This window comes from Kwoniella pini, chromosome 3, assembly GCF_000512605.2.
Source record: "Kwoniella pini CBS 10737 chromosome 3, complete sequence".
Classification (NCBI taxonomy): domain Eukaryota; kingdom Fungi; phylum Basidiomycota; class Tremellomycetes; order Tremellales; family Cryptococcaceae; genus Kwoniella; species Kwoniella pini.
This window is the reverse complement of record NC_091718.1, coordinates 850,573-872,497: the sequence shown is the minus strand read 5'-3', so window position 1 is coordinate 872,497 and position 21,925 is coordinate 850,573. Positions and strand designations below refer to the sequence as shown.

At 39.9% G+C, this 21,925-nt stretch overlaps 6 protein-coding genes across 6 annotated transcripts; 3 read left to right on the top strand and 3 right to left on the bottom strand.

Annotated features, from left to right (window-relative positions):
• Positions 1–131: 131 nt before the first annotated feature.
• On the top strand, positions 132–3,426 carry I206_102526 (uncharacterized protein; the record flags this gene model as incomplete). The annotated part of the gene is made up of 2 exons (XM_019154636.1): positions 132–742; positions 852–3,426. 2 exons carry the CDS (start codon positions 132–134, stop codon positions 3,424–3,426), a joined length of 3,186 nt encoding a protein of 1,061 aa, XP_019012039.1.
• A 186-nt stretch (positions 3,427–3,612) lies between these two features.
• On the bottom strand, positions 3,613–4,917 carry I206_102525 (uncharacterized protein; the record flags this gene model as incomplete). The annotated part of the gene is made up of 6 exons (XM_019154635.1): positions 3,613–3,801; positions 3,864–3,959; positions 4,054–4,144; positions 4,232–4,342; positions 4,404–4,501; positions 4,711–4,917. 6 exons carry the CDS (start codon positions 4,915–4,917, stop codon positions 3,613–3,615), a joined length of 792 nt encoding a protein of 263 aa, XP_019012038.1.
• Positions 4,918–5,541: 624 nt separating this feature from the next.
• I206_102524 (uncharacterized protein) lies at positions 5,542–11,624 on the bottom strand (the record flags this gene model as incomplete). The annotated part of the gene is made up of 13 exons (XM_070202574.1): positions 5,542–5,695; positions 5,761–5,824; positions 5,893–7,075; positions 7,140–7,827; positions 7,895–9,567; positions 9,616–9,671; positions 9,732–9,775; positions 9,829–10,193; positions 10,251–10,354; positions 10,407–10,900; positions 10,956–11,129; positions 11,194–11,204; positions 11,277–11,624. The coding sequence occupies 13 exons, from the start codon at positions 11,622–11,624 to the stop codon at positions 5,542–5,544; spliced, it is 5,358 nt and encodes a 1,785-aa protein (XP_070058675.1).
• Positions 11,625–12,830: 1,206 nt separating this feature from the next.
• Positions 12,831–14,940, top strand: I206_102523 (uncharacterized protein; the record flags this gene model as incomplete). The annotated part of the gene is made up of 10 exons (XM_019154633.1): positions 12,831–12,847; positions 12,906–12,969; positions 13,029–13,176; positions 13,231–13,256; positions 13,310–13,735; positions 13,795–13,923; positions 13,983–14,163; positions 14,224–14,314; positions 14,377–14,428; positions 14,485–14,940. 10 exons carry the CDS (start codon positions 12,831–12,833, stop codon positions 14,938–14,940), a joined length of 1,590 nt encoding a protein of 529 aa, XP_019012036.1.
• A 1,455-nt stretch (positions 14,941–16,395) lies between these two features.
• I206_102522 (uncharacterized protein) lies at positions 16,396–18,768 on the top strand (the record flags this gene model as incomplete). Its single annotated transcript, XM_019154632.1, has 4 exons — positions 16,396–16,867; positions 16,995–17,084; positions 17,150–17,209; positions 17,267–18,768. The coding sequence occupies 4 exons, from the start codon at positions 16,396–16,398 to the stop codon at positions 18,766–18,768; spliced, it is 2,124 nt and encodes a 707-aa protein (XP_019012035.1).
• Positions 18,769–19,363: 595 nt separating this feature from the next.
• I206_102521 (uncharacterized protein) lies at positions 19,364–21,029 on the bottom strand (the record flags this gene model as incomplete). The annotated part of the gene is made up of 5 exons (XM_019154631.1): positions 19,364–19,695; positions 19,805–20,101; positions 20,186–20,406; positions 20,559–20,777; positions 20,857–21,029. The coding sequence occupies 5 exons, from the start codon at positions 21,027–21,029 to the stop codon at positions 19,364–19,366; spliced, it is 1,242 nt and encodes a 413-aa protein (XP_019012034.1).
• Positions 21,030–21,925: the final 896 nt, after the last annotated feature.

Genomic DNA, 21,925 nt, shown 5'->3' with positions numbered 1-21,925 from the left:
TTGACCTGGATTATCCTTTATCTATCATCTTCACTAGTCGTACCTCAATACCTCAAAACTCCTTTCATTCTTTCCTTTAGAATCCGATATCATCAATTTTTGGTCCGAATTCCGACTTTGAAATTAACAAGATGTCAACAACTGGAAATATATCTTCTGTTGATAGGGATATTATAAAAGTAAATTCAAATAGACCATTATCTGAAATTTCAGAAAATGAACAACATCATCGAAGTATAATCAAATCTTCAGCAAATTCAAATTCAAATAGATCAAGTGTACATAATAAATCAAGACCTGTATCTGAAGTCAAAGAGAAAGAAGAAACTTTATTACATTCACATACTTCTCTTGCTTCGCAGAGCAATAATTTCAAAAGGATGAGTTCAAATAATGGATCAGGTTTACAGACTATAACCCTCAACTTAGTTGAATATGCTAAATCACAATCACAATCACAACCTCAAGTCCAAAATACCACTGTAACAGCTACATCTTCATCAACTCCCACAATAAATATACCGCCTATCCTAGAACCCGAAGTAAAGGTACAAAATGGAAGCGACAAATTAACCCATCCTCCTTCTCCTACCACGAAACCTATGCCGCCAATCCTCCCCAAACGACCAGAATCATCCTCGAATATAAAGGGTAAAGAGATAGAGCAGACCAAGGACAAGGACAAGGGGAAGGAGAAGAAGGGCTCGCCAAAATTGCTGGATAAGGATTTACCGGAAACTGGGTAAGTGTAGGATTCAACATTAGATCTCATTTATGAAGGAGCGATTGAGAGGTGGTCCTTACAACGAGTACTTTGTCAATGCTAACCGCTCCATCCGTACCTATGATAGCGAAACATCGCGGTCTGGTGTTTCCTCTTTCTTGCTTGCTAAGCGAGCTTCCCTTCGACCGTCATCCCTCAGCATGTCCTACGCGGATGTCGCCAAACCCGTCCCTTCACCGCCAGCAGCCACGACAACAACGATACCCTCCGCCTTCGACTCAGTAGACAGTCTTCGAACTTCCTCATCCTCCATTCCAGATACGACCAAGCCGCCAACGAAATCAAAACCCTCTTGGCTTCGACGCGCCAGCGGTACAGCAGCTTTGCGCTCGAAGTCACGTACACCTCCGCCCAGAGAGGATTCCTCTTTACCAACCTCAACATCTCTTCCACCAGCTTTACCTCCCCGCAAAGGCTTAGAGTCGACCTCTGAAGTGCCCACATCGCAATCATTACCGGAAGAAGGAATGGCTCCTCCTCCTTTCCCACCTCGAAAAACATCGTATGCAAGCGCAGCTGCTGGACCAAGCCGAAGTAGACTGGGTGATGGACAAGGTCGACCTGCATTTTCACCTTCCATCACCCCACCCTCTCTACCTTCGAGGGATAATATAGGGAATATCCGCGGGAGAATAGCAGCTTGGACTGCCGCCGCGGCTCAATCTAGCGGAGGAGGATTTTCTAGATCGGAATCATCAAATTCGATTGCAACGCAATCGAGCATTGGACCTTCTCAGAGAGCTCAAAGGGTTTTAGGGCATGCTGGATCTGCCGTACAAAAGGGCTGGGCTGGACTTAGATCTAGGGGCGTTGGTGGTAGTATCAGCTCGATGTCGGCTTTGGGTCAGTCATCTAAGAGGAATGGAGGGAATAATGGCTTTGAACCTTCCTCGTCCTGGGGATCTGGTTTATCGAATCAACGATCCAGTCGAGATAGGTCAAGGTCAGATAATTACGAATTCGGTCACGGCGGTCCTCCGTCATCTGACGGTCCTTTTTTCGAGCAAGACAGTGTCAGGCGATCAGCAGAAGGATTAGGAGGTAAAGTATTTGGTCGGGACGTAGTAGGAGCTGGAAAAGATTGGGGAATAGTCGAAGATGACATCGGAGCGGATCTAGGCGAATACGATAGGAGACGAAAAGCATGTCTTCCGGCGGTAGTCGTTCGGTCGGTGGAATATCTTCAGATTTGGGGACCTCAAGAAGAGGGTATCTTTAGAATCAGCGGGAGGAGCAGCCATATCGCTAAATTAAGGAAAGAATTCGATTCTGGAGCAGATATAGATTTGACTAAATGTCATCCTGGAGATCTAGACCCTCACGCTGTTGCTGGGCTATTCAAGTCATATCTACGAGAATTACCTTCTCCTCTGCTCACACATCAACTTGGTCCGCAATTTGACTCTTACATGAAGGGCAAAGGTAAAGCTGTCCCAGATCGCGCTGGATTTAACTCGACCGTTGTGGAAGATGACCACCTGGACAAATCGGAAGACTTGAGTTCGCTGCTTGAGCAATTACCGCAAGCTCACTGGTTTCTATTGGCGGATATAGTAAAACTTCTGGACCTTATCCCTCGACATTCCTCAACCAATCGGATGACCCAAAATGCTCTGATGCTTTCGTTAGGGCCATCCTTGAATATTCCTGGAGGAATCCTGAATGAATTGATAGAAAAGCGAGAATACCTGTTTGCGGAACCACCTACGCCGACAGCCCTAGAAACAGCAGAAGCGTTGATCGATTTCGGCGACATATCAATACCGCCTGTTACGCCTTTAGCAGAACTACCACCTACGCCAGCAGCTACAGCCAACTTAGACAACCACACTGCACCACCTTCAGCTCCATATTTGGGATCCACAAAGTCCAAGAAAGCGCCCCGTCTACCTGCAAAACCAAGTTTGACAAGACTGTTCACTTCGTCAAGCCACACATCTTTGCCAAGGCAGAAGAGCGTGGATACCTTAAACAGTATAATCAACACAGAACCGCCTAGAGTGGACGTCCCTCTTTCACCTGCATCTCCATTACCTTCTTTTGAGCCCACTCAATCTGACGGTGGAGTAGCTGTTCCTCCTCAAAGCCAAGAAGCAGCACAGAACCCCTTATCATTGTCAACAATGAACAAGGTACCTATTCCTGAAACTCCCAACCCCTCTAGTTCAGATAAGATGGAAGAAGTACACTATCCTAGCGGAACGGTCGACGAAAGATCCAAATTATTTTCCACTCCGATAGCAGATAGATTTCAAGGAACTTCTTCACCTTTCCCCGCTTTACGTCAACCAAGAAGCTCGAATGGATCGACCTTGACTTTAAACTCTTCAGCAAGCGATGGAAACTTATCTAGGACCGCTCAAAATGATTCGGTGAATGCGGTCAGAAGAGGTGCACCTGTGTTTTTCTCTTCGGCTGGTGTAGTTGAACGCCATAATAGTTCTCATGGACATGGACATACTAGATCAGTATCTGCTTCAGCAAATAGTGCATTAAGTGGAAATTCCACAAGTAAACAAGAGAGTGACAGTGCTTTAGAGGAGAGACAGAAAAGGAGTAATTCAGAAGAAATTGATGATAGGAAAGAAAAGAGGTTATCTGCTGGACCAGATAATGTTAGAATAAGAGATTTTACAGTATAGCCAATCTGTACAGCAGAGAACAACCGATATCAAATGATGTGTTAAGTCAAGCAGAAGAAGATAATATCATACATAGCTTTTAGAGAAGAGAGAAGACTTGGATTTAAGATTTAAAGGAAATGCATTATTTGTAAATTTATTGTATGTTATGCATACTGTATCTGGTAAAGTGTATGCAATTAGACCTTATTCCTTTCTCTTTGCATCTTTGTTATCTTTCGATTCGGTCTTACTTCTATCTTTCTCATGACTAGACTTCCGATCTTTCTCTTTAGAACTATCTCTATTTGATAGTTCCTCTTTACTCCTTGCTTTCTTTTGGTCTTTCTCTTTAGGTGGAGCAGGTAAAAACTTCTCCATCAATTTGATAGCTCCCTACTCAATTCATTCTCAGAATAATCTACTTTTTCTTATCCAGCAAGAATATCTGTACTTACAAAGATTGGTTTTTTATCTTTAGGTTTACCTCTAGAATCTAGGATGATTTCATTATCAATTACTGAATACATAATAATGCAAAATATAGTTTTAAGCTATAGAGTATTATTATCGAATAAATTAGCTTATGATTAAAGTTGAAAACACTATTATCTGTGCAATTCAATATATATATATATTGGTACTCACTTTTGGCCACCAAACCATTGATCTAGCTTGATCACGAAATAAAAGAATTTCGAAATATTCCAATACGCATAATATTACCCAATATGATAACCTATAAAACAAAATTATTCACAATATCATCAAACAATTTTTTTTGTTTGTTTTTTTAGATTTTAGTGGATTAAAGATTATCTCTTACCATAAAATTCTATCTTTAGAAGAATAAATAGATTTCCAAGAACAATATAAAGGTATAAAATATGTTGTAGGCCATGAAATTATAAAATGAAAATACCATGGAATTGTATACCTTACAAAATTGTTTTATCAACTTTCATCTTATGATTTAAATTTTTAAAATTTTGACTTACCAAAAAGCGAAATGGAGTAGGATGAAAATACCTATTGTAAGATGAGGAGGAGAAAATATATCGAGAAATTGATATAAAGGTGGACACCATTCTTTGATCTGTATTGTTTAATGATATCAACAAGGCTACGAGCGAATCCGAGTCTTGTAAGAGATCCAAGTAGAATCTTGTGGCAAATCGCATTCCCAAAACCAAAGGTAAATAGGTGGGATAAGATAGCAGAGGAAGGTGAAAGCAAGGTATCGAGCTTTTCACATAATATCTGACCAGATTCGCAAAGAAGCAAACATCTTCGCCTACAACTCACTAATCTATTAATCACTTTCCCAGCTTCAACTTCTTCAGGTCTATTCTCTTCTAATAGTTTTTTCTCTTTTTTTCTCTCAGCTTCTAAAGCTGCTATTTCATCTTTTTCTGCTTGTTGTGCTAGATGAATATGATATAATGCAGCTTGTCCTGCTGGAGTGAAATGAGTTAAAGCAGCTGCTTCGAGCTCTGTAGGCTTTTTTGACATTCTGGAAGATTTTCTATTTTGTTACTGTATATTCTGTGAGCTGTGAATTGATTGAATTATCCAGAAATGATGTTTTATTCTCCATGCCTCGAGAAAGATATTTTGAATAGACTATCATGGCTTGAAGTGACTGTCCTTTGATACTTGATTTACAGGACAAAGTAGGGAACATAAGATCGATTGAAAGGATCGGTCCTACTGTCAGTTTCGATTTACAGCCTACTGATCTTATTGCTCAAGATATGCGCACTTTGTTTTATTTAACAGAGCGATGAGAGAGTTCAGCAAGATGCTTCAGATTTGTCCTCGACTTTCTGATACATTTCGTTTACTTGTTCACCACACCAAATGAAACATTCACTTCGCCAAGTGTTATTTGATAGACTGATTTTCTTTCAATACTTCATCTGATCGCAAATACGTGACAGTTTAAAAAGACGTAATACATTCTATAACATGTACTTCTAACTCTCTTATACTGCCTTCATATATCCAAACGATCCAAGAAGAATAAGCTATGATAAATACAAGAATTGTCCGTAATTCTGAACCAACCCGAAGGGTATATAAAGATCTAAAAGACAGTAATAAAAAAAATGCAACCGAGAAATCAGAATCAACCATTTAAGAATGCCTTAAAGGTGAAGTATCAGGATCAAATTGTTGTAAGAGATGTTTAAGCTGTACTACATCTTCTGTACGTGGTGCACTGGCTGATATACTAGGTGTAAGGTTCGGTCCAGGTGTGGAGTTATTCAAGTCTTCCATCGCTAGCCAACTATCAACAATATATCAGCCATTATCATCTGGACCCAGGAATGCGAGTCAAATAATTCAACTCACTGATCAAGTTGAGACCTCAAACTCTTAGCTTTGAGCCTGAAATGTGAATATACTGCTTGTTCATCTGAGCACCAGGATATCAGCTGAATTCTCCTAAATCTCAAGGTCAACACCGATTGGTGCTCGACTTACAAGGGAAAAGTTTGCCATCTTTACCTTGTCCTTCGCCTCCGTCCTGAAGCTTATCCATCTGTTCAATTAAGAAATCTTTTTCATCCTGTTCATCCTCCAATTGCCTTTTCAAAGCTTCAACTTCCATTTCTAATGCTCTAATCTTCTTTCCAGAAATCAAATCTTGATTATTTTGATTATGACTGTGAGATGGAGTTCCATTTGGATTAATGACTGATTGTCTCTTTGACGGAGTTAGTGGAGTTGAAGCTTCATTCAATCGTTTAAGTTGATCTGACATATCACCTCGTAAAGCATCATGAGATTGTTGTAATCCTCTCAAAAGATCTTCTCGACGTAAATTACTAGGTGTTGTAGGTGTTGGATTAGGTAAAGCCCTTGACGAAGAAGCAGAGAGAGCTTTCTCAAGTTCATTAACTCGATTATGCAAATTGGTATTTTGTTCAAGAGTATTCGAGTGTTCTACTTCCAGTCTCGAGAGATCTTCAGTAGCTTGACGGAATTTGACTTCTAGACCTCTATTGGAAGATGCAGATAACGAAGCAGTCGATGCTTGTTTTCGCTGATCTTGTAAATCTTTTTCCAGAGAATTTATTCTCGATTCAAGAACTCGCCTGGCTTTTTTCTCTTCTTCAAGTAATTGACTTAGATCTTTATCTTCAGGGGACAAGGACGCACGTGCAGATCTAGCTTCTTTAGACTTTGAAGCCTTCAACTTATCGTATTGTCTAGCTAAGTCTTCTAGATCAGCATTCAACCTGTTCCTATGAGTTTCTAAGCTTTTCAGCAAAGTATTTAGGCGATCGTTCTCCTTGACCTGTTCAGCAAGCTGTTGATCCGTAAACTTTTTAGCTTTTTCCAGTACGTGGTAATGCTCTACGACAGTCTTGTTTTCTCTTCCACGTAAAAAGTCAATCTCCTTGTCTCTAGCTTTTATATCCGCAGCAGCTTTTGCTAAGGCTCTTTCAGCTTGAGCGGAAGTATTTCGATGTTCGGCCAGCTCAACTTGATTGTTGTGTACTTCTTGTTCGAAATGATGTCGTTTGGTGGATTCCTCTTGTAGTTGGCGCGCGACGTTATCGAGCGTTTTGGCCCAATTGGCCTTCTCACTTTCGATTTCGAGCACGGCGTCTTCCAAGCCGTTGTACTCATCTTGAAGTGCATGAAGGTGCTTCTCGATCTCCTATAGTGTATCATCAGCTTTCAGAGTTCGTACATCTAAAGAAAAAACCAAGCTAATCACTCACGTCTCTTGCCTGAGCAGTACTGTTAAGCCTGCTCTCAGTGCCACTGAGCTGCTCTCGAATAACTTCCAGCTCCTTCATATCTTTTCGTCGGAGTTCATCAACCTCGTTAATCTTGTTCTGCATCTGGGTTAACTTTTCTTCTTTCTCCTTGAGAGCGCTTTGCGCAGTCTTCAGATCCCTTTGAGCGGCAGTATGACTATTTTTGAGACCTTCAACATCAATTCGAAGCTTGTTCGCAAGTTGCTGTGCTGCATCTCTCTGATCATCCAGTGACTTTTGTAGTGTGGAAACTTGATCTCGTAATCTCGACATTTCTTGTTCTCGAGATCTATCAGCTTCTTGCTTCTTCGAATCTTCCGAAGATCTAGCAGCCATGACTTTTCTCAGATCATCTAATTCCTTTTCAAGCTTCTGTCTAGCGGCAATTTCAGATTGTTTCTCTTTATCTTTGGTCGATGTTTCAGCTTTCAGACTATCGATTTTGATCTGTAATGTCGTCTTGGCTTGTTCGAAAGCTTCTTGTGCTTGTTGAGATTTGCTCTGTTGATCTTGAAGGTTAGATATTTCACGCTGTTTGGCGGAAAGAGCAGATTCATGTCGTTTGATCGTGGATTGCAATTCCTCTAGAGCGCCTTTCGCTCGTCGAAGGTCTTCACTCAGAGCAGAAACTTGACTGTTGCCGGATTCGCTGAAAGTGAGTTCGACCACATTAGCGAGGCTGAACATTGGACGCAAGTCATTTTTATGACACTCACGCTTTACCCTTCTCCAGTTGTAACCTCTTCTCCAGCTCTAGCGAATTGGCCTCAGCTCTATCTTTCGCCCTTTTAAGGTTTTCCTCTTTTTGTTTGACATCCCTTTGGAGCTCTTCCACTTTATTCGCTATATCTGATTTCTCCTTTTCCAACTTCGAATAAATTGCTGAACGTTCTTTCGAATCCTTCAATAATTCACTTTCACGCTTCTGCCAATCCGAACCTTGTTTTTCAAGCATGGATGCTTGTTCAACGAGAGCTTCAAAATCGGATTGTACTTTCGATAGCTTCAACTTATGTAGATCCGCTGCAGTCACTGCCTTTTCTCTATCGGCATCTAAAAGATCGATATCAATTTCAAGTTCTTTGATCTTTTCCTCTAATTCCGCTTCTCTCGCTTTTGATCTCTCTAACATCCGATCCTTCTCTCTTCCCAATTCTCGCTCGGACGATAAATCACCTTCTACTTTGACCTTCTCTGCTATTAAATTAGCTTTCAATTCTTCTAATTTCTTCTTCTCAGCTTCATCTCGTTCTGCTCGTTCTTTTGCCATGGTCAATTCCGCTTGTTTACGAACAAGCTCTTCATCCGTCCTGGTAGCTGCTAGTAGAGGGCGTACTTTAACGTATAAACCCCACCATGGCCAATCCTTCAATTGCAGGTACACTCTAGCATTTCGTTGGATTGTTCGAACAGCTTGAGCACGATTGATGAGTTTCAATATTCTTCTTCGTGCTATATGCATTCTTGCAGCAGATTGGAATCGCCTGAATAAGTCAGTAAGGAGATTGTCTCTTCGCTCTTCCAATTCAGCTAGCACTCCAGCTTTGAAGAAGATCTTGGTTGCTCCAATCTTGTAGAATTGTTTATCTAATTCAAGAGCTTCCGCTATACGTTCCGCAGCTTTTCGTCCATCCATATATCCTTTCGGTATGACCCCTGGAGTGAGGACTTCATATCGTTGTCGGAATTCAGCGAAAGAATGCCTGTTGGGGTACCCTAATCTCGCTATTCGGATACCTTCTAAGACACCATTACATCTCAATTGATCTAAGACAAGATTGACGTTGACTTTGCCAGGTTGCTTATTTGAGTTGGGTACTATGCAACGAACGAAGTGCGGTTGAGTACTTGAAAGTTGTTGCATAAGTTGACCGAGCTGTTCTTTATGCCTTTGACCGACTGTCCGGAAAGCACCACGTTTGACTTTCTTCACAACGCCCACGGCAGCTGCATCCTCCGCATATTCGGAGAAGAGCGTAGCGACTGATGGGATCTCGGAACTTGCTAATAACCTTGCAACAGCCTCATTGATAGGATCTTTGTTCTTCTCCAACCATCCTGAGGTTCGATATTCCACGTCTCCAGCGTAATGCTTGATGACAAAACCGGCACCAAATCTGGTGGCCTTGAATTTCGATGATCCAGGATGTTGAGGAGAAGCGCCTTTCCGTGTTTCCCATAGATGCTGTACTTTCTCGGTAAATGTCAGATCCGTTGCTCGAGGCATGATACATTCTTCGTCAAGCAGGGCCAGCATCCCGATTGGTTGAGTGGACTCGATAAGTTCGATAGTAGGTTGCAGATCGAGGCCAAAATTGACGTAATCCCATTCTATACCTTCTCGGGCATATTCTTCTTGCTCCAAGGTAAACATGTGGAAATTGAAGAACTAACAAAGTGTCAGCTAAATATCAAACTACATGTTCAAACGGCCTACCTGTTGCAGCTTTTCATTGGTGAAGTTGATCAGTAATTGCTCATAGCTGTTCTCCTCTTCACCGAATCATCAGCTTCTTATTGCGCTTTCAGAGCTTACGCAGTGGTTGAACATACCGAAGATCTCGAAACCAGCAATATCCAGTACGCCGATCGATAACCTATATAAATCATTAAGTGCACTGCCAGCATCTAGGAAAAAAAGATCGCTCACGCCTTCGCACTAGGTCTATCTAGCGCAGTATTGATCCTATCTACCATCCAGCCGAAAGTCTTCTCATACATAAATTTACACAATGCACCCAATTCATCTTCAGCTTGTTTCTTTGTACGTGCGTTTGTCACCCATTCGCGACCTGCTCGGACTTTGGGTTGTAAAACGGACTTCGTGAATTCTTTGACTGATATTCCTAATAGGTGACAGATTTTGTCTGCTATAGGTTGCATAGCTGGAGGTAAGAATGCTTGATCCGTTGCTGAGCCTGTCAACAGTAAATTCCCAATGTGCAGAATCACGGCTGGGATCCGGAAAAGTTCGAATTGTTCTGCATCGGTAAAACCTACTACTCCTAATGCTTCCTACTCGGGTTATCACGTCAGCTAAAACCTCCAATATCGTTACAGCAGCTGACTTACCTTGAGCAGGCGCCATTCTGTATGATCGTTGACCCCATCAATCTGTAGCCTAGTCTTTTTCAGGAACTCAAATTTCTCAGGGCCTCCATCCAGCAACAGGCGATCTGGTTTATGACTTCAGCGATGATACCTGAAGTTCATGAAAGCATGACTTACCTGCCAACTTTGCCTCTTTTGCCCCTTTCAGAAGTTGATAAAACACATGGAAATTCCTCTCTCCCTCCGCTCTAGCAGTCACCCTACTCTTCTCAAGAAGATACCAATCTATATTCGCTCCAGCAATGGCTCCGGATGGGGAAAAGAATATTCTTATGAATTTTCCGAATCTACTGGAATTATTATTTCTCATAGTCTGTGCATTACCGAAGGCTTCCAATATCGGATTCGCTTGTAGTATTTGTTGTTCTAATAATCCTAATGACGGTTCCGTTATGGCTAAACTCGATAAATCGATCTCAGAAGCTTCTTTACCTTTAAACGAGGACGATCTTGGTAAACCAGTTGAAGGGGCAGTTGATGTTGATTTTGACCGAGTCAATGAAGACGATGATGATGAGGAGGCTTCGGAAGAGTATTGTGATGTTGCTATAGCTGCTAAGTATTGAATCACCTTCTTGGTATTTTCCGTTTTACCTGCTCCTGATTCACCCCTATCGTCCGAAAAGTCAGTCAACACTTGGGAGCTCACTCGGTCTCTTAACTCACGTGATTAATATACTTTGACTCTCCCTCTCTTCTCCAATCTGTTGCCATGCTCGCTCTGCGACTGCGAAGATATGAGGGGCATTCTCCTCTCGCCTTCTTGTGCGATACTGTGCTATATGTTTTGAAGTATATATCGGAAGTCGTTGGTAGGGATTGAGCGATATCAAAAATAAGCTGTTTAAATCAAAGATCATTAGTTACGCCGCCAACCTTCTTGCAGCATAGGTATTATGCTCACCCAGAATAAGTCTAAGCAGGTTAGGAAGCCCAAATTTTCAACGTCAGCGTTCTTCTATGCTTCATAAACATATAAGCACTTACATAGATATTATTTGTTTGATACCTTGTTCTCAAATTATTTATCACACTAGCTTCATTCAAGTGAGTCAGATCCGCTATATCCTCGACACCATCAAATTGCGGAGGGTTCATTGGACTAAGTTGATAGAGAGGTACAGTACGAAGTTCATTCGTGGTGGAGATCTGTACTTCAGCTGTCGATTCTGGTGAATTATCATCACCATGTTGCGAGCGTATCCAGCATGGTAAGAAGCCTTCAACTGGATCAGGTAGCCAATAACGTCTGTGAGATGAGGAAGGAGGAGCATCATATGGATATTTAGGAGGACGAGGGGTAGTGCGTCGAGTAAGAGATACCAAACGATCCATGATGAAAAGAGCGAGTGAAGATAGTTAGATGTCGGATTAAGTGGTTACGAAACAATTGATACGTTTAGCTACATCCTCCTTCGGTAGAAATAAAGTCAAAGTAAAGAAGACGTAAACATACTTCTTCTCATTGAACTCGGCTTGAGCCGCTGCTAATGCTCCTTGATCTCGCTCATCCCTATTGACCCTCCTAAGTAAAGATGTGGGGTCCATATTGACTGACCCTGTACAAAGAGTATAGTCTAGACTTCGCGGTGTCAACACCTTTGACGGGGACTGAGCGTCCTCCTCAGAGCCAAAGGACCAAGGTTGTGGAATGAGAACAGGGTCGATCAGTCAGTGAAGTTCGTCCCTTCCAAGTGATATATGATGCCTTCGTTGTTTAATCTAAATTGTGTCGAGGTATGTTATTGCAGGAAGCGATGTCATCAAACACGCATGGCAATGCAGTATTTTACCTTGTCAATGGTTGTGATCTTATATGTATATCAATGATTTGGTTATAGGATTATCATGATGACATTGATGAGATAGCACGGATGTCATTTGTGTGTACGAGTAGTTGTAATTACATTTGTTGTTATTGCTTAAGTCCCAAGTTGATTTTGCCTCGTGGCTGACTTTCAACGCGTCTAGCTCTTGATTTAATTCAATAACAAATCCCCATTTGATTCCGTTGCTACTAATACCCACTGAGCCACAATATGAGAAAACTCCGCTCAATCTGTCCAGTGGGTAACGGCAATAATGTTAACACGTGGCTATGACTATTAGAGGACCTTTAAAGTTGTTTCTCCACTATGACAAGCGATTAGATTCTCGCTAGTCTAGTTGCATGCTTTGAATCTTCATCTTTCCTTGTATTGTTGATTTGTGGAGAAATATCCATCAATAATATTATAACTCAAACAGGACTCGAAGCTATCGCAATACAACCCAGAAAGATCCAAATTAATCAAGTCATCTTAGTCTGGGCAATTCTGCTAAAACATCTACACCCCAACATCACAACATCCAACGTTTTATTCCTTATAAGAGAATAGCGTCCCCATCATCTCAAGTGACTGGTCATTGAATTCTTTTATAAAACCATCGGTTAGACCAATCATATTCCCAAAATATCTACCTGAGCTTCAACTGGATAAATCACTCACAAGCTCTTGTCTCATCTTCCCACTTCCCCTCATCCCTTAAAGTATTGACAACATGGCTTCCTCGTCATCGTAAGTATATATATCGAGTGCCTTCGAAATGAGCATGAAGCTGATAGAATGATCATAGCAATAACGCTGACTGGAAGCAAGGGCTTGTTGCCCCACCCAAAGATTTACGTCCTCAGACAGAGGTATGCTTGCTGACAATCAGATGTCAGAGTTGCGAGCTGACAATATACGGAATCTTCAGGATGTTACAGCTACTGAAGGATCATCTTTCGATGATTTTGGCTTACGCAGAGAATTACTCATGGGTATCTACACCGCCGGATTTGAGAGACCTTCCCCTATTCAAGAACAAGCGATTCCTATGGCTATAACAGGGCGAGATGTCCTAGGTGAGGTATACCGAAACTGGAGCTCGAATATTTAGCTGATCTAAATCAACGCAGCCCGAGCAAAGAACGGTACAGGAAAGGTGAGCTGCGCGGCCAGCAGTTGATATTATGACAGCTTACATAAGGTGCTCAGACCGCCTCTTTCATCATTCCAACACTTCACCGAATCAACACATCCCATTCACACATACAAGCAGTATTACTGGTCCCTACTCGAGAATTAGCATTACAAACATCACAAGTATGCAAGACATTAGGAGCACATATACCGAACTTACAAGTCATGGTCACAACCGGAGGTACAACGTTACGGGATGATATACTTAGATTACAAGAACCTGTGCATATATTAGTTGGAACACCAGGTCGAATATTGGATTTGGGAGGAAAAGGAATAGCGGATTTAAGGAAATGTGGAATATTCGTAATGGATGAAGCAGATAAACTCTTAAGTGAAGAATTCACACCTGTGATAGAACAATTATTGAACCTCTGTCCTCAAGAACGACAAGTGATGCTCTTCTCAGCGACTTTCCCTTGGAACGTTAAGGAATTTTCTGTAAGCTAGCTGTTGACATTTCTCCTTGCAATACGGGCGACAGCTGATAGATTGTAAAGGATCGACATATGGTACAACCTTTCGAGGTGAATCTGATGGACGAACTCACCTTAAAGGGTGTGACGCAATACTACGCATATGTGGAAGAACGTCAAAAGGTCCATTGTTTGAACACCCTTTTCTCCAAGGTGAGCACAATCGTTCCTGCCAAATGAGTGATACACTAATCAATATCATTACCTGGTAGCTCCAAATCAACCAATCTATCATATTCTGTAACTCAACAAACCGAGTCGAACTGCTAGCCAAGAAAATTACAGAACTTGGTTACTCATGCTTTTACTCTCACGCCAAAATGCTTCAAGCTCATAGAAATAGAGTTTTCCACGATTTCAGGAATGGTATGACAAGAAATCTTGTGTGTTCAGGTGAGCGATAAACCAGTTTACTATTATCGTGCGCGTCAGGCTTATATAGCCGCTTCACAGACCTCTTAACTCGTGGTATCGATATTCAAGCCGTCAACGTTGTTATCAACTTTGATTTCCCTCGAACGGCTGAATCATATCTTCACAGAATGTGAGCTACCATTAATCCGATTGCGACGTATACAAGATGAGCATGCTGACGAAGTGCAATAGCGGTCGTTCTGGTCGATTTGGTCATCTGGGTCTCGCCATCTCCCTTCTTACTGTAAGCTTCCTGTATTTTGACGTAACCCAAGCACATAGCTGACTGGCATCTTATAGCTCGAAGACAGACATAACCTGTACAGGATAGAATCCGAATTAGGAACAGAAATTGCTCCTATTCCAGCGGTGATTGATCCAGTGTTATACGTTGCTCCCTCTGCTCCAGATGAGCCATCGCCACCTCCGCGAGCAGCTGCGCCTAAAGCCATTGCTCCACCTAAAAACGCTCAACAATATTCACAACCTCCACAGAATCATGCTCCACCTCAACAACAAAGTCAGCTTGCCGTTCAGCCTCAACAAGACGGAGTGACATCTACTCAAAATGGCGGACAAGGTAGAGGAGGACGACCGTCAAATGCTCCTAGACCAAATGGTAATGGGCGAGGCGGACCACCAGGACAAGGTCAAGGTAGAGGTGGGCCCCCAGGTGGCCGAGGTGGCCGAGGCGGTGCGAGAGGCGGTAGGGGTGGTGGAACACAACAACAGGGTCAAGCTCAAGCCCAAGCTTGAGGTGCTGCCGCTTGAGCGGCGCCTTGCACGGGTGGCGAGATCAAGCAGAGTGGCCGTGAGCAGTTTACTTGTGGGAGCAGGGAAGTTTGGTTATGAGGATGTCGTATGATGGGCGGTGTAGACGTGATCTTGCAGAAGAAGATGTGATACCTGCTTCAGTTTAGAAACCTAGATTCAACTCTAGAGTCGCACGTGGGGATAAGAGGAGGAAACTGAAGGTGATGATAAGAGTAGGGCGGTGGAAGGAGGAGTCCTTTGCGTTATAGATATTTATAGATATTATAGCTCTTCATCCAGTCTAGTTAATAATATGCATATTATATCGTAAAGGCATTTTTACGCGTTCGAGTGATCGAAGTCATGTTTTACTCTTCGATCACATGCACTCATAAGACGCGAAATGGAAACCGTAATTATGACAAAATATGGATAGAAAGAGGAAATGATGATCATCTGATTACTCATTACAAGAACAAGCAATTGCTTCTTAATCGTCATTTTAGAATGTACCCATTTAAGTATCATTCGATCATTCTATGTAGTCTCGGGTATCCAGACATAATATGCAAGTTATATTAGTCGACAAAGAGGAAGTGGGGGATAAGTACATAAAAGGGTTTTCATTTCTATGTCTATGCCTATGCCGATGAGTCAGGGTTATAAGGGATGAAGTGAGTGATGATATGATGATATGATTATTATATGATGATAGTTTGAATAGGATTGGTCGGTTTGAGTTTAACCGGATTTAGATACGAATACAGTCAATCACATATGTTCCTGAATAATATATTACTACTACTCATTCGCATTTACCAAGTGAGTGTAAGTAAGCCACAAAGTGTGTAATTCTATAACTATAATAATCCATCAATCATAATTCCTTCATCTTCAATATAGACAAAGGATAATTGAGTCTTTACTTTTATAAGCTGTACTTGTACTTTGGTACATATATATCACTAGATGAATTAAGGCCAAAGTCATTTGCCACCTCTTCCCAATCTCTCCACGTCAACATTACTTCCTAATCTCTTACTTCGACTCAACCAATTATAATACTTAATTTCGTATTTCGTAGTACTAGTCCGGATATACACGTTACAAACCACACAATATCATTTGCACAAATTACTAGATATCACTTAGCACGCTGTCATACAATACTTTCGTCCTTTGGTCAACTCCTTACCACGCGTCAAACAGTATTCCGGAAATTCGATTTAGGTCAATTACCATAGTTTATTGCTTTTTCAAGACTTGAAGAGGACAACGGTACATCCTATCTTTAGGTCCTTTGTTGTGTATCTAGGCAAATCTATCTACAAATTACAGTTGAATATACTATACATTCAATTCCACTTGACCAATACTTTAATATATCCATTTCAACCTATCTTTTGTATTTTGTGATTTATCCTATCCTATAGGTCAACTCGAAACTATACAAATACAATGTCAGTTCCATTACCTTCACCTTCTCCATTAGATTCACCTTCAAAATCATCTAATGGAAATATTGGATCAAATGCAAAACCAATACCAAAATCACGTCCTTCACCAATAACAACTAATACGCCACATTCACCTTCTTCACCTAATTTTACAGCTTCAAGTTCAGTAAATAGAGGTAGATCAGGATTATCTTCTTCAATTTCAAGATCAATGTTAAATGATGATAATTGGAGAGATCGTTCTCCTGCAACTGTAACTGCAACTGCAACTGCAATAGGAACCCCTTCAACAGCTATTATAAATGGTAAAATTGGAAATGGATCTACTAAAGGACCTGAAAGAACTGTTGGTGGATTTGAAAAGAAAGAAATCAAATCTACTTCTACTGTATCAGGATTATCAGCTAATAAAGATAAAAAAGATAATAAAGATAAGAAAGCGGGACTTGAAGATCAAGCTGAAAGTGATAAAGGTATGTTTTCTAATGATTATATTTAGCCAGTCTATCCTATGTTGTACACTTTTTTCATTCAATTCATTCTCCGTACCCATCTACTCACGAGAATTGTATTAAAGCTGACTCAAACGAACAACTGTAGCAGCCTTAAGTCACGTACCTTGCAGATTCTTTAAGGCTGGTGCTTGTACTGCCGGTGATAGTTGCCCTTTCTCCCACGCGGCTCCTGACGGTTAGTACCCCGACAAATCCCAAATTATTGTAATCATAGACTAATAGTCTATATCCTATTATTAGCCGCAAAGCGAGAAGTATGTCAATGGTTTTTGAAGGGAAATTGTAAATTCGGTCATAAATGTGAGTCGAAGAAAGGCTTTCTCGTGTCCTCGGTTCTATACTGATTTATGTATGCAGGTGCTCTCGCTCATGTGCGACCTGGAGAACCCATGTCGATGGATAGAAAGAACAAGAAAGCTGCGCAGCTGGAAGCTAGAGAAAGAGGTGATTCTGTTAGCGCTTCGGCTCCTCCTCCTGCTCCTTCCTCCGGAGCTGGCACAGGTAACACCAGCGGTCTAGGAGAATCACCTCGACCATTAGGTATCACGCGAGGCAGGAAGAATAGTACCTCACCTGGAGAAGACCAGATCGCTTCGCCTGTACCTATCAAGTCTGCTTTATCCTCCTCGATGCAGTCACCTCAAGCCGGAAGATTACCTTCATCTCCACTCAGAGAACCATTCGGGCCACCTTCAGGTGCCTTGCCCAATTCGCCCAATTCCGCCGGATTCGCTCAACCAAGAGGTATACAAGGATTTGCTTCTTCGCCTAGTCGACCATCGCCTTTATCAGGTTCGTTCGGAGCAAGCGGCTCAGTACCTGGACCACTGTCCCTTAGGGCCAGCGCATCTAACCCTCTTGGATCTCCATTAAGACCACCTGTCACGACTGCGCCAGGGTTCTCTTCTTCCTTTTCTCACCCTTCATTATCGCTTGACCGTCACGGTCATTCAGCCGCGCCCTCTGTTCCCCTTTCCGCATCTTTTGCCGGTGACGCTAATTTACATAAGTCAATTTGGGCAAGATCAGATACGCCAGAAGAACCTCTTTCACCTAGAAGAAGACCTATTCCTAGACCTACCAAGTCAAATCAAGATGCAGTATTTATAGATGATGAAGATCACGGTGAAGATTTCTTACCTTCTTCTTTGTCCGATCTTTTAACCCCTCAAGAAAGGGCTAGGAGAATGTCACGAAGAGATTCTCAAGGTCAAGAAGATTTTGCTCAATCTCCAAGTGGAAGGTACGGTAGTCCACTTTGGAATCAAGGTTTCGCAAGTGGCGGTGAGAGATTAGCTCAATCTGCTGGTCCAGCTCTTGGTCCAGGTGTAGGAGGTTTTTTAAATTCCCTTTGGTCTGCAGATGGTGAAGATGCAAGAAAATCTCAAAATCCAGATGAATTTGAAGTAGAATCACCAAATACTCATACAAATCAAGAAAGTCAAAATGGATTCGCATTTGGACCTACAACAGCTAAACAACCTCCTAAAAGACAAACTTCTCTATTAACTCAACAAAGATCACCTACTTCAGGATCTTCTTCAATTACTTCTCCAACTTCTCCAAATAGACAAATTCATATGACTGAACCTTATTTGATTCGAAATTTAGATTCATCTTCTCCTTCAGCTACTAAAGTTCTTGAATCTCACTTACCAGGTCAAAGTTTACCAGGAGGTTTAGCAAGTGCTTTATCAAGATTACATATGCAAAATTCCAATAATTCAAAAAATCAACATTCTGGTTTATCAATTGTTAATGGTCAAAATAATGAAGAGGAAACGAATTTGCAAGTTATTGCTAAGAAAGGTCATACAGAAGAAGATGAAGATGATGGTTTATTCGATATGGACGGTTAAAAATAGGTTTTTTGGAGCTGTTTGTGGTTGGAGAACAATCGTTGTTGAGAAGAATATTGATTGTGTTTGTCCGATATGAAAATAATAGAATATACAAGTTGTGTATAGAAGTTATTAGTTAGAAAATTGAATTGAAATTTGTAAACAATAGTAGTCACACCTAACTCAAAATACAAAATATTGAAAATACAAAAAACCAAAAGACGTTTTTGTACGTGATTTATCTTGACATTTGGTCTTCTATTTTCAAACGAGGATTTCTTGTAGGGATTTTATGTCATACACGTTATTGTTTTTGTTATTATTATCATTTACAATTACATTCCAAAAATCAATATATAGTATTTTATACAAAATGTACCAATTATGCAATAACTCAAAAAGTCCGTTAAAATAATTGTTATTTTGTTTCATTGGAAATGAATTGCTTTTAGTGTGAAGAAAACCAAAGGGTTTGTTCATACGAAATACATTTAATCATTTATTTAATAGAATCAAATTATACTTAATTTTACTTTTTCAAAATCAATGTCCATATTATATCAATATCAATCTTTGTTATATAAATCCTTTGAAATATCTTTAACTACAATTCTCAAATATTTGCATTTTTAACAAATTGAATGATTTTAGAATAAGCATCATATGCAGTTGTATGATAATTTATACCATGTGCTGTATCAGGTACAACATAAGTTTGAAAGTTGGTTGAACTTGGGAAAACTTCTTTAGCTGTATCTAATTGAGAAGGTTTATTCATTGAAGAAGAAGTTGAGTTTGAATTTGAATTTCCAGTTGAATTTGATGAAGACGTTAAAGAAGTAATATAACAATTTGCTGCACAATAAGGTGCATCAAATTCACCTGTAACTACAAATACAGGTGAAGTATAATTATTTTTTAATTGTAAAGCAGCTGATATCGAATCTATCCCAAAAAAAAAAAAAAAAAGAAAAAAAAAAGAATGATCAGCGTTAAACTCGAAAGACTAGGTATGATAAAAATAAATTTGTAATTAGTGTAACTGTAAACTCACTTTGTTGTCCTAAAGTATATTCTCCTTTTGTATTTGTAAAAGTACTTAAAGAAGTATTTGTATAATTTGGATAATGGAAAAAACCAGTTTGATCAACATACATATTTGGCGTTATAACATAATCATTTAAATCAGTTGAAAATCTTGAAGGATATGCAACATTTGCAATTGTTGATTGAAATGAAAATAAACCTAATGGACCTTGAGTTGCATTATTTGTAAATCCTGTTAAAATTAATGCATCAAATGATGAAGGTGAAATTGAAACTAATCCAGCTAAAAGATTAGAACCGTATGCTAAATTTTAATATTTCAATTTAGAAAAACTCAGCATTTCTTCTTTTTAAAATGAAATGAAAACTCAAACATCGATGTACTCACAATGACCAACTCCAATTATTTTATCAAATTTACCAATATCACTTAAATTTCCAGATCTAATTGATTTTGCAATAGAAACAGATTGTGCAATTTCAAATGGAATTTGTACAATATTCGTACCATCTGGTTTTGCTGATCTACCTACACCTAATCTATCATATGATAAAGTTGACCATCCAGCTTGAGCAGCAGATTCTGCAAAAGAATTATTAGGTGAATTACTATTTAATAATTATAATAAATTTTATTAGTTTAATTTCATTTTTTAGCATACAGAAACTTTTGACAGAAATTTCCTTCATTTCTCTTTATTTATTTTTCTTTTGAATATAGAAAAATAACAAGAAAAAAAAACAGGTAAATTTTAACTTACTCTAATTGTACATTCCAATAACCTGCATTTCCAACTAAACCATGATGAGTTTGAAATAATCCAGTACTATTTCCAGATTTTGGTTCACAATATTCAAACCATAAAGAATAACTTCCAGAAACTTGAATTTTAGTTGCATTCATAATTTGGTTCATTACCATTGAACCAGCAGCAAATTGTTGAATACTTGATTCAACTAAAACTTGTTGATTTGGTGGACTAATTCCAATTTCCAACAAAAATTTTGAGCAAATAAACTTAGATTTCCAAAGGGAATAATAAATAGTGATCAACTTACGGTCCTCCTATAACACTTTTAAGATCTGAATTTTGTGTAGTTTCAGCATAAATATCTGAATAAAAAGTTCTACAATTCGCATATGTTCCTGAATCTCTTTTAATTTCTTGGATTGATGGTAAAGCATATACCATAGATCCAAGAAGGGTTAATAAAGTAAGTTGATTTAACATTTTGTTATAAGTGATGATTCAGTCAATTTGTATAAACCTCGTTCGAATATATAATCAATCGTGGTAAATATGAGAAGACGTTAATCCCATCTAATATATATACATAAAGATGTATTAGTTATTGGGTGTCAGTTCATACCTACCTACCCTTTTAAAGACAATGACGACATTCTAAAATGGTAATCTTTCAAGACCCCAACCGGAGACTAAGCCGTAAACACTCAAAAAGCAATTATAGGGAAGCAATATCGTCAGACTCAACAATCGTTAGAAAATATTACTAGTGTTAGTAGCTTTTCACCCTTCCAAGATAGGTAAACCGGTGTCTGGAATCGGGATAGTTATTGCATCTTACATAAAAAAACGATTTCAATATAACCTCTTTAACAAAATATCTTATCGTAGGTTAAGACAAGAGGGATCGAGAGAAATAGAAATCCCCGGAGGCGGGGATTCCGGTAAAACGGAATAGATAACGTAAATCCCGTTGAAAGTCAAATGATGGACGTCATAAAATTATTTATTAAACTTGTACCGTTACTTCTCTCGGCATGAATTGTTAGTCTTAATCCCGCCTTTTGGAGCAGAAGCCGGAAATGCATGATGACTTTAGGTCAGACCGCTTACCAGATGTTGCTGTACTGGAAGTGGGATTTTTTATGAACCCGCTTGAAAGGTTTTGGTCACGTGTTCCAATTGCCTTCTCAGTTTGAAACATTGATTAGGAATATCAAGAAAGGGCAATGATGCATGTTAATACAGATTAGAATGATTAGAATTACAAAACGTGAATCCGGTCTGTGTATTATGGGCAAGGATCGTCGGTAGTTATAACACCGTGAATCTACTGTCACCGTGTTAAACGTTTTATGCACAATGCATTGTTGCGAGGGCCA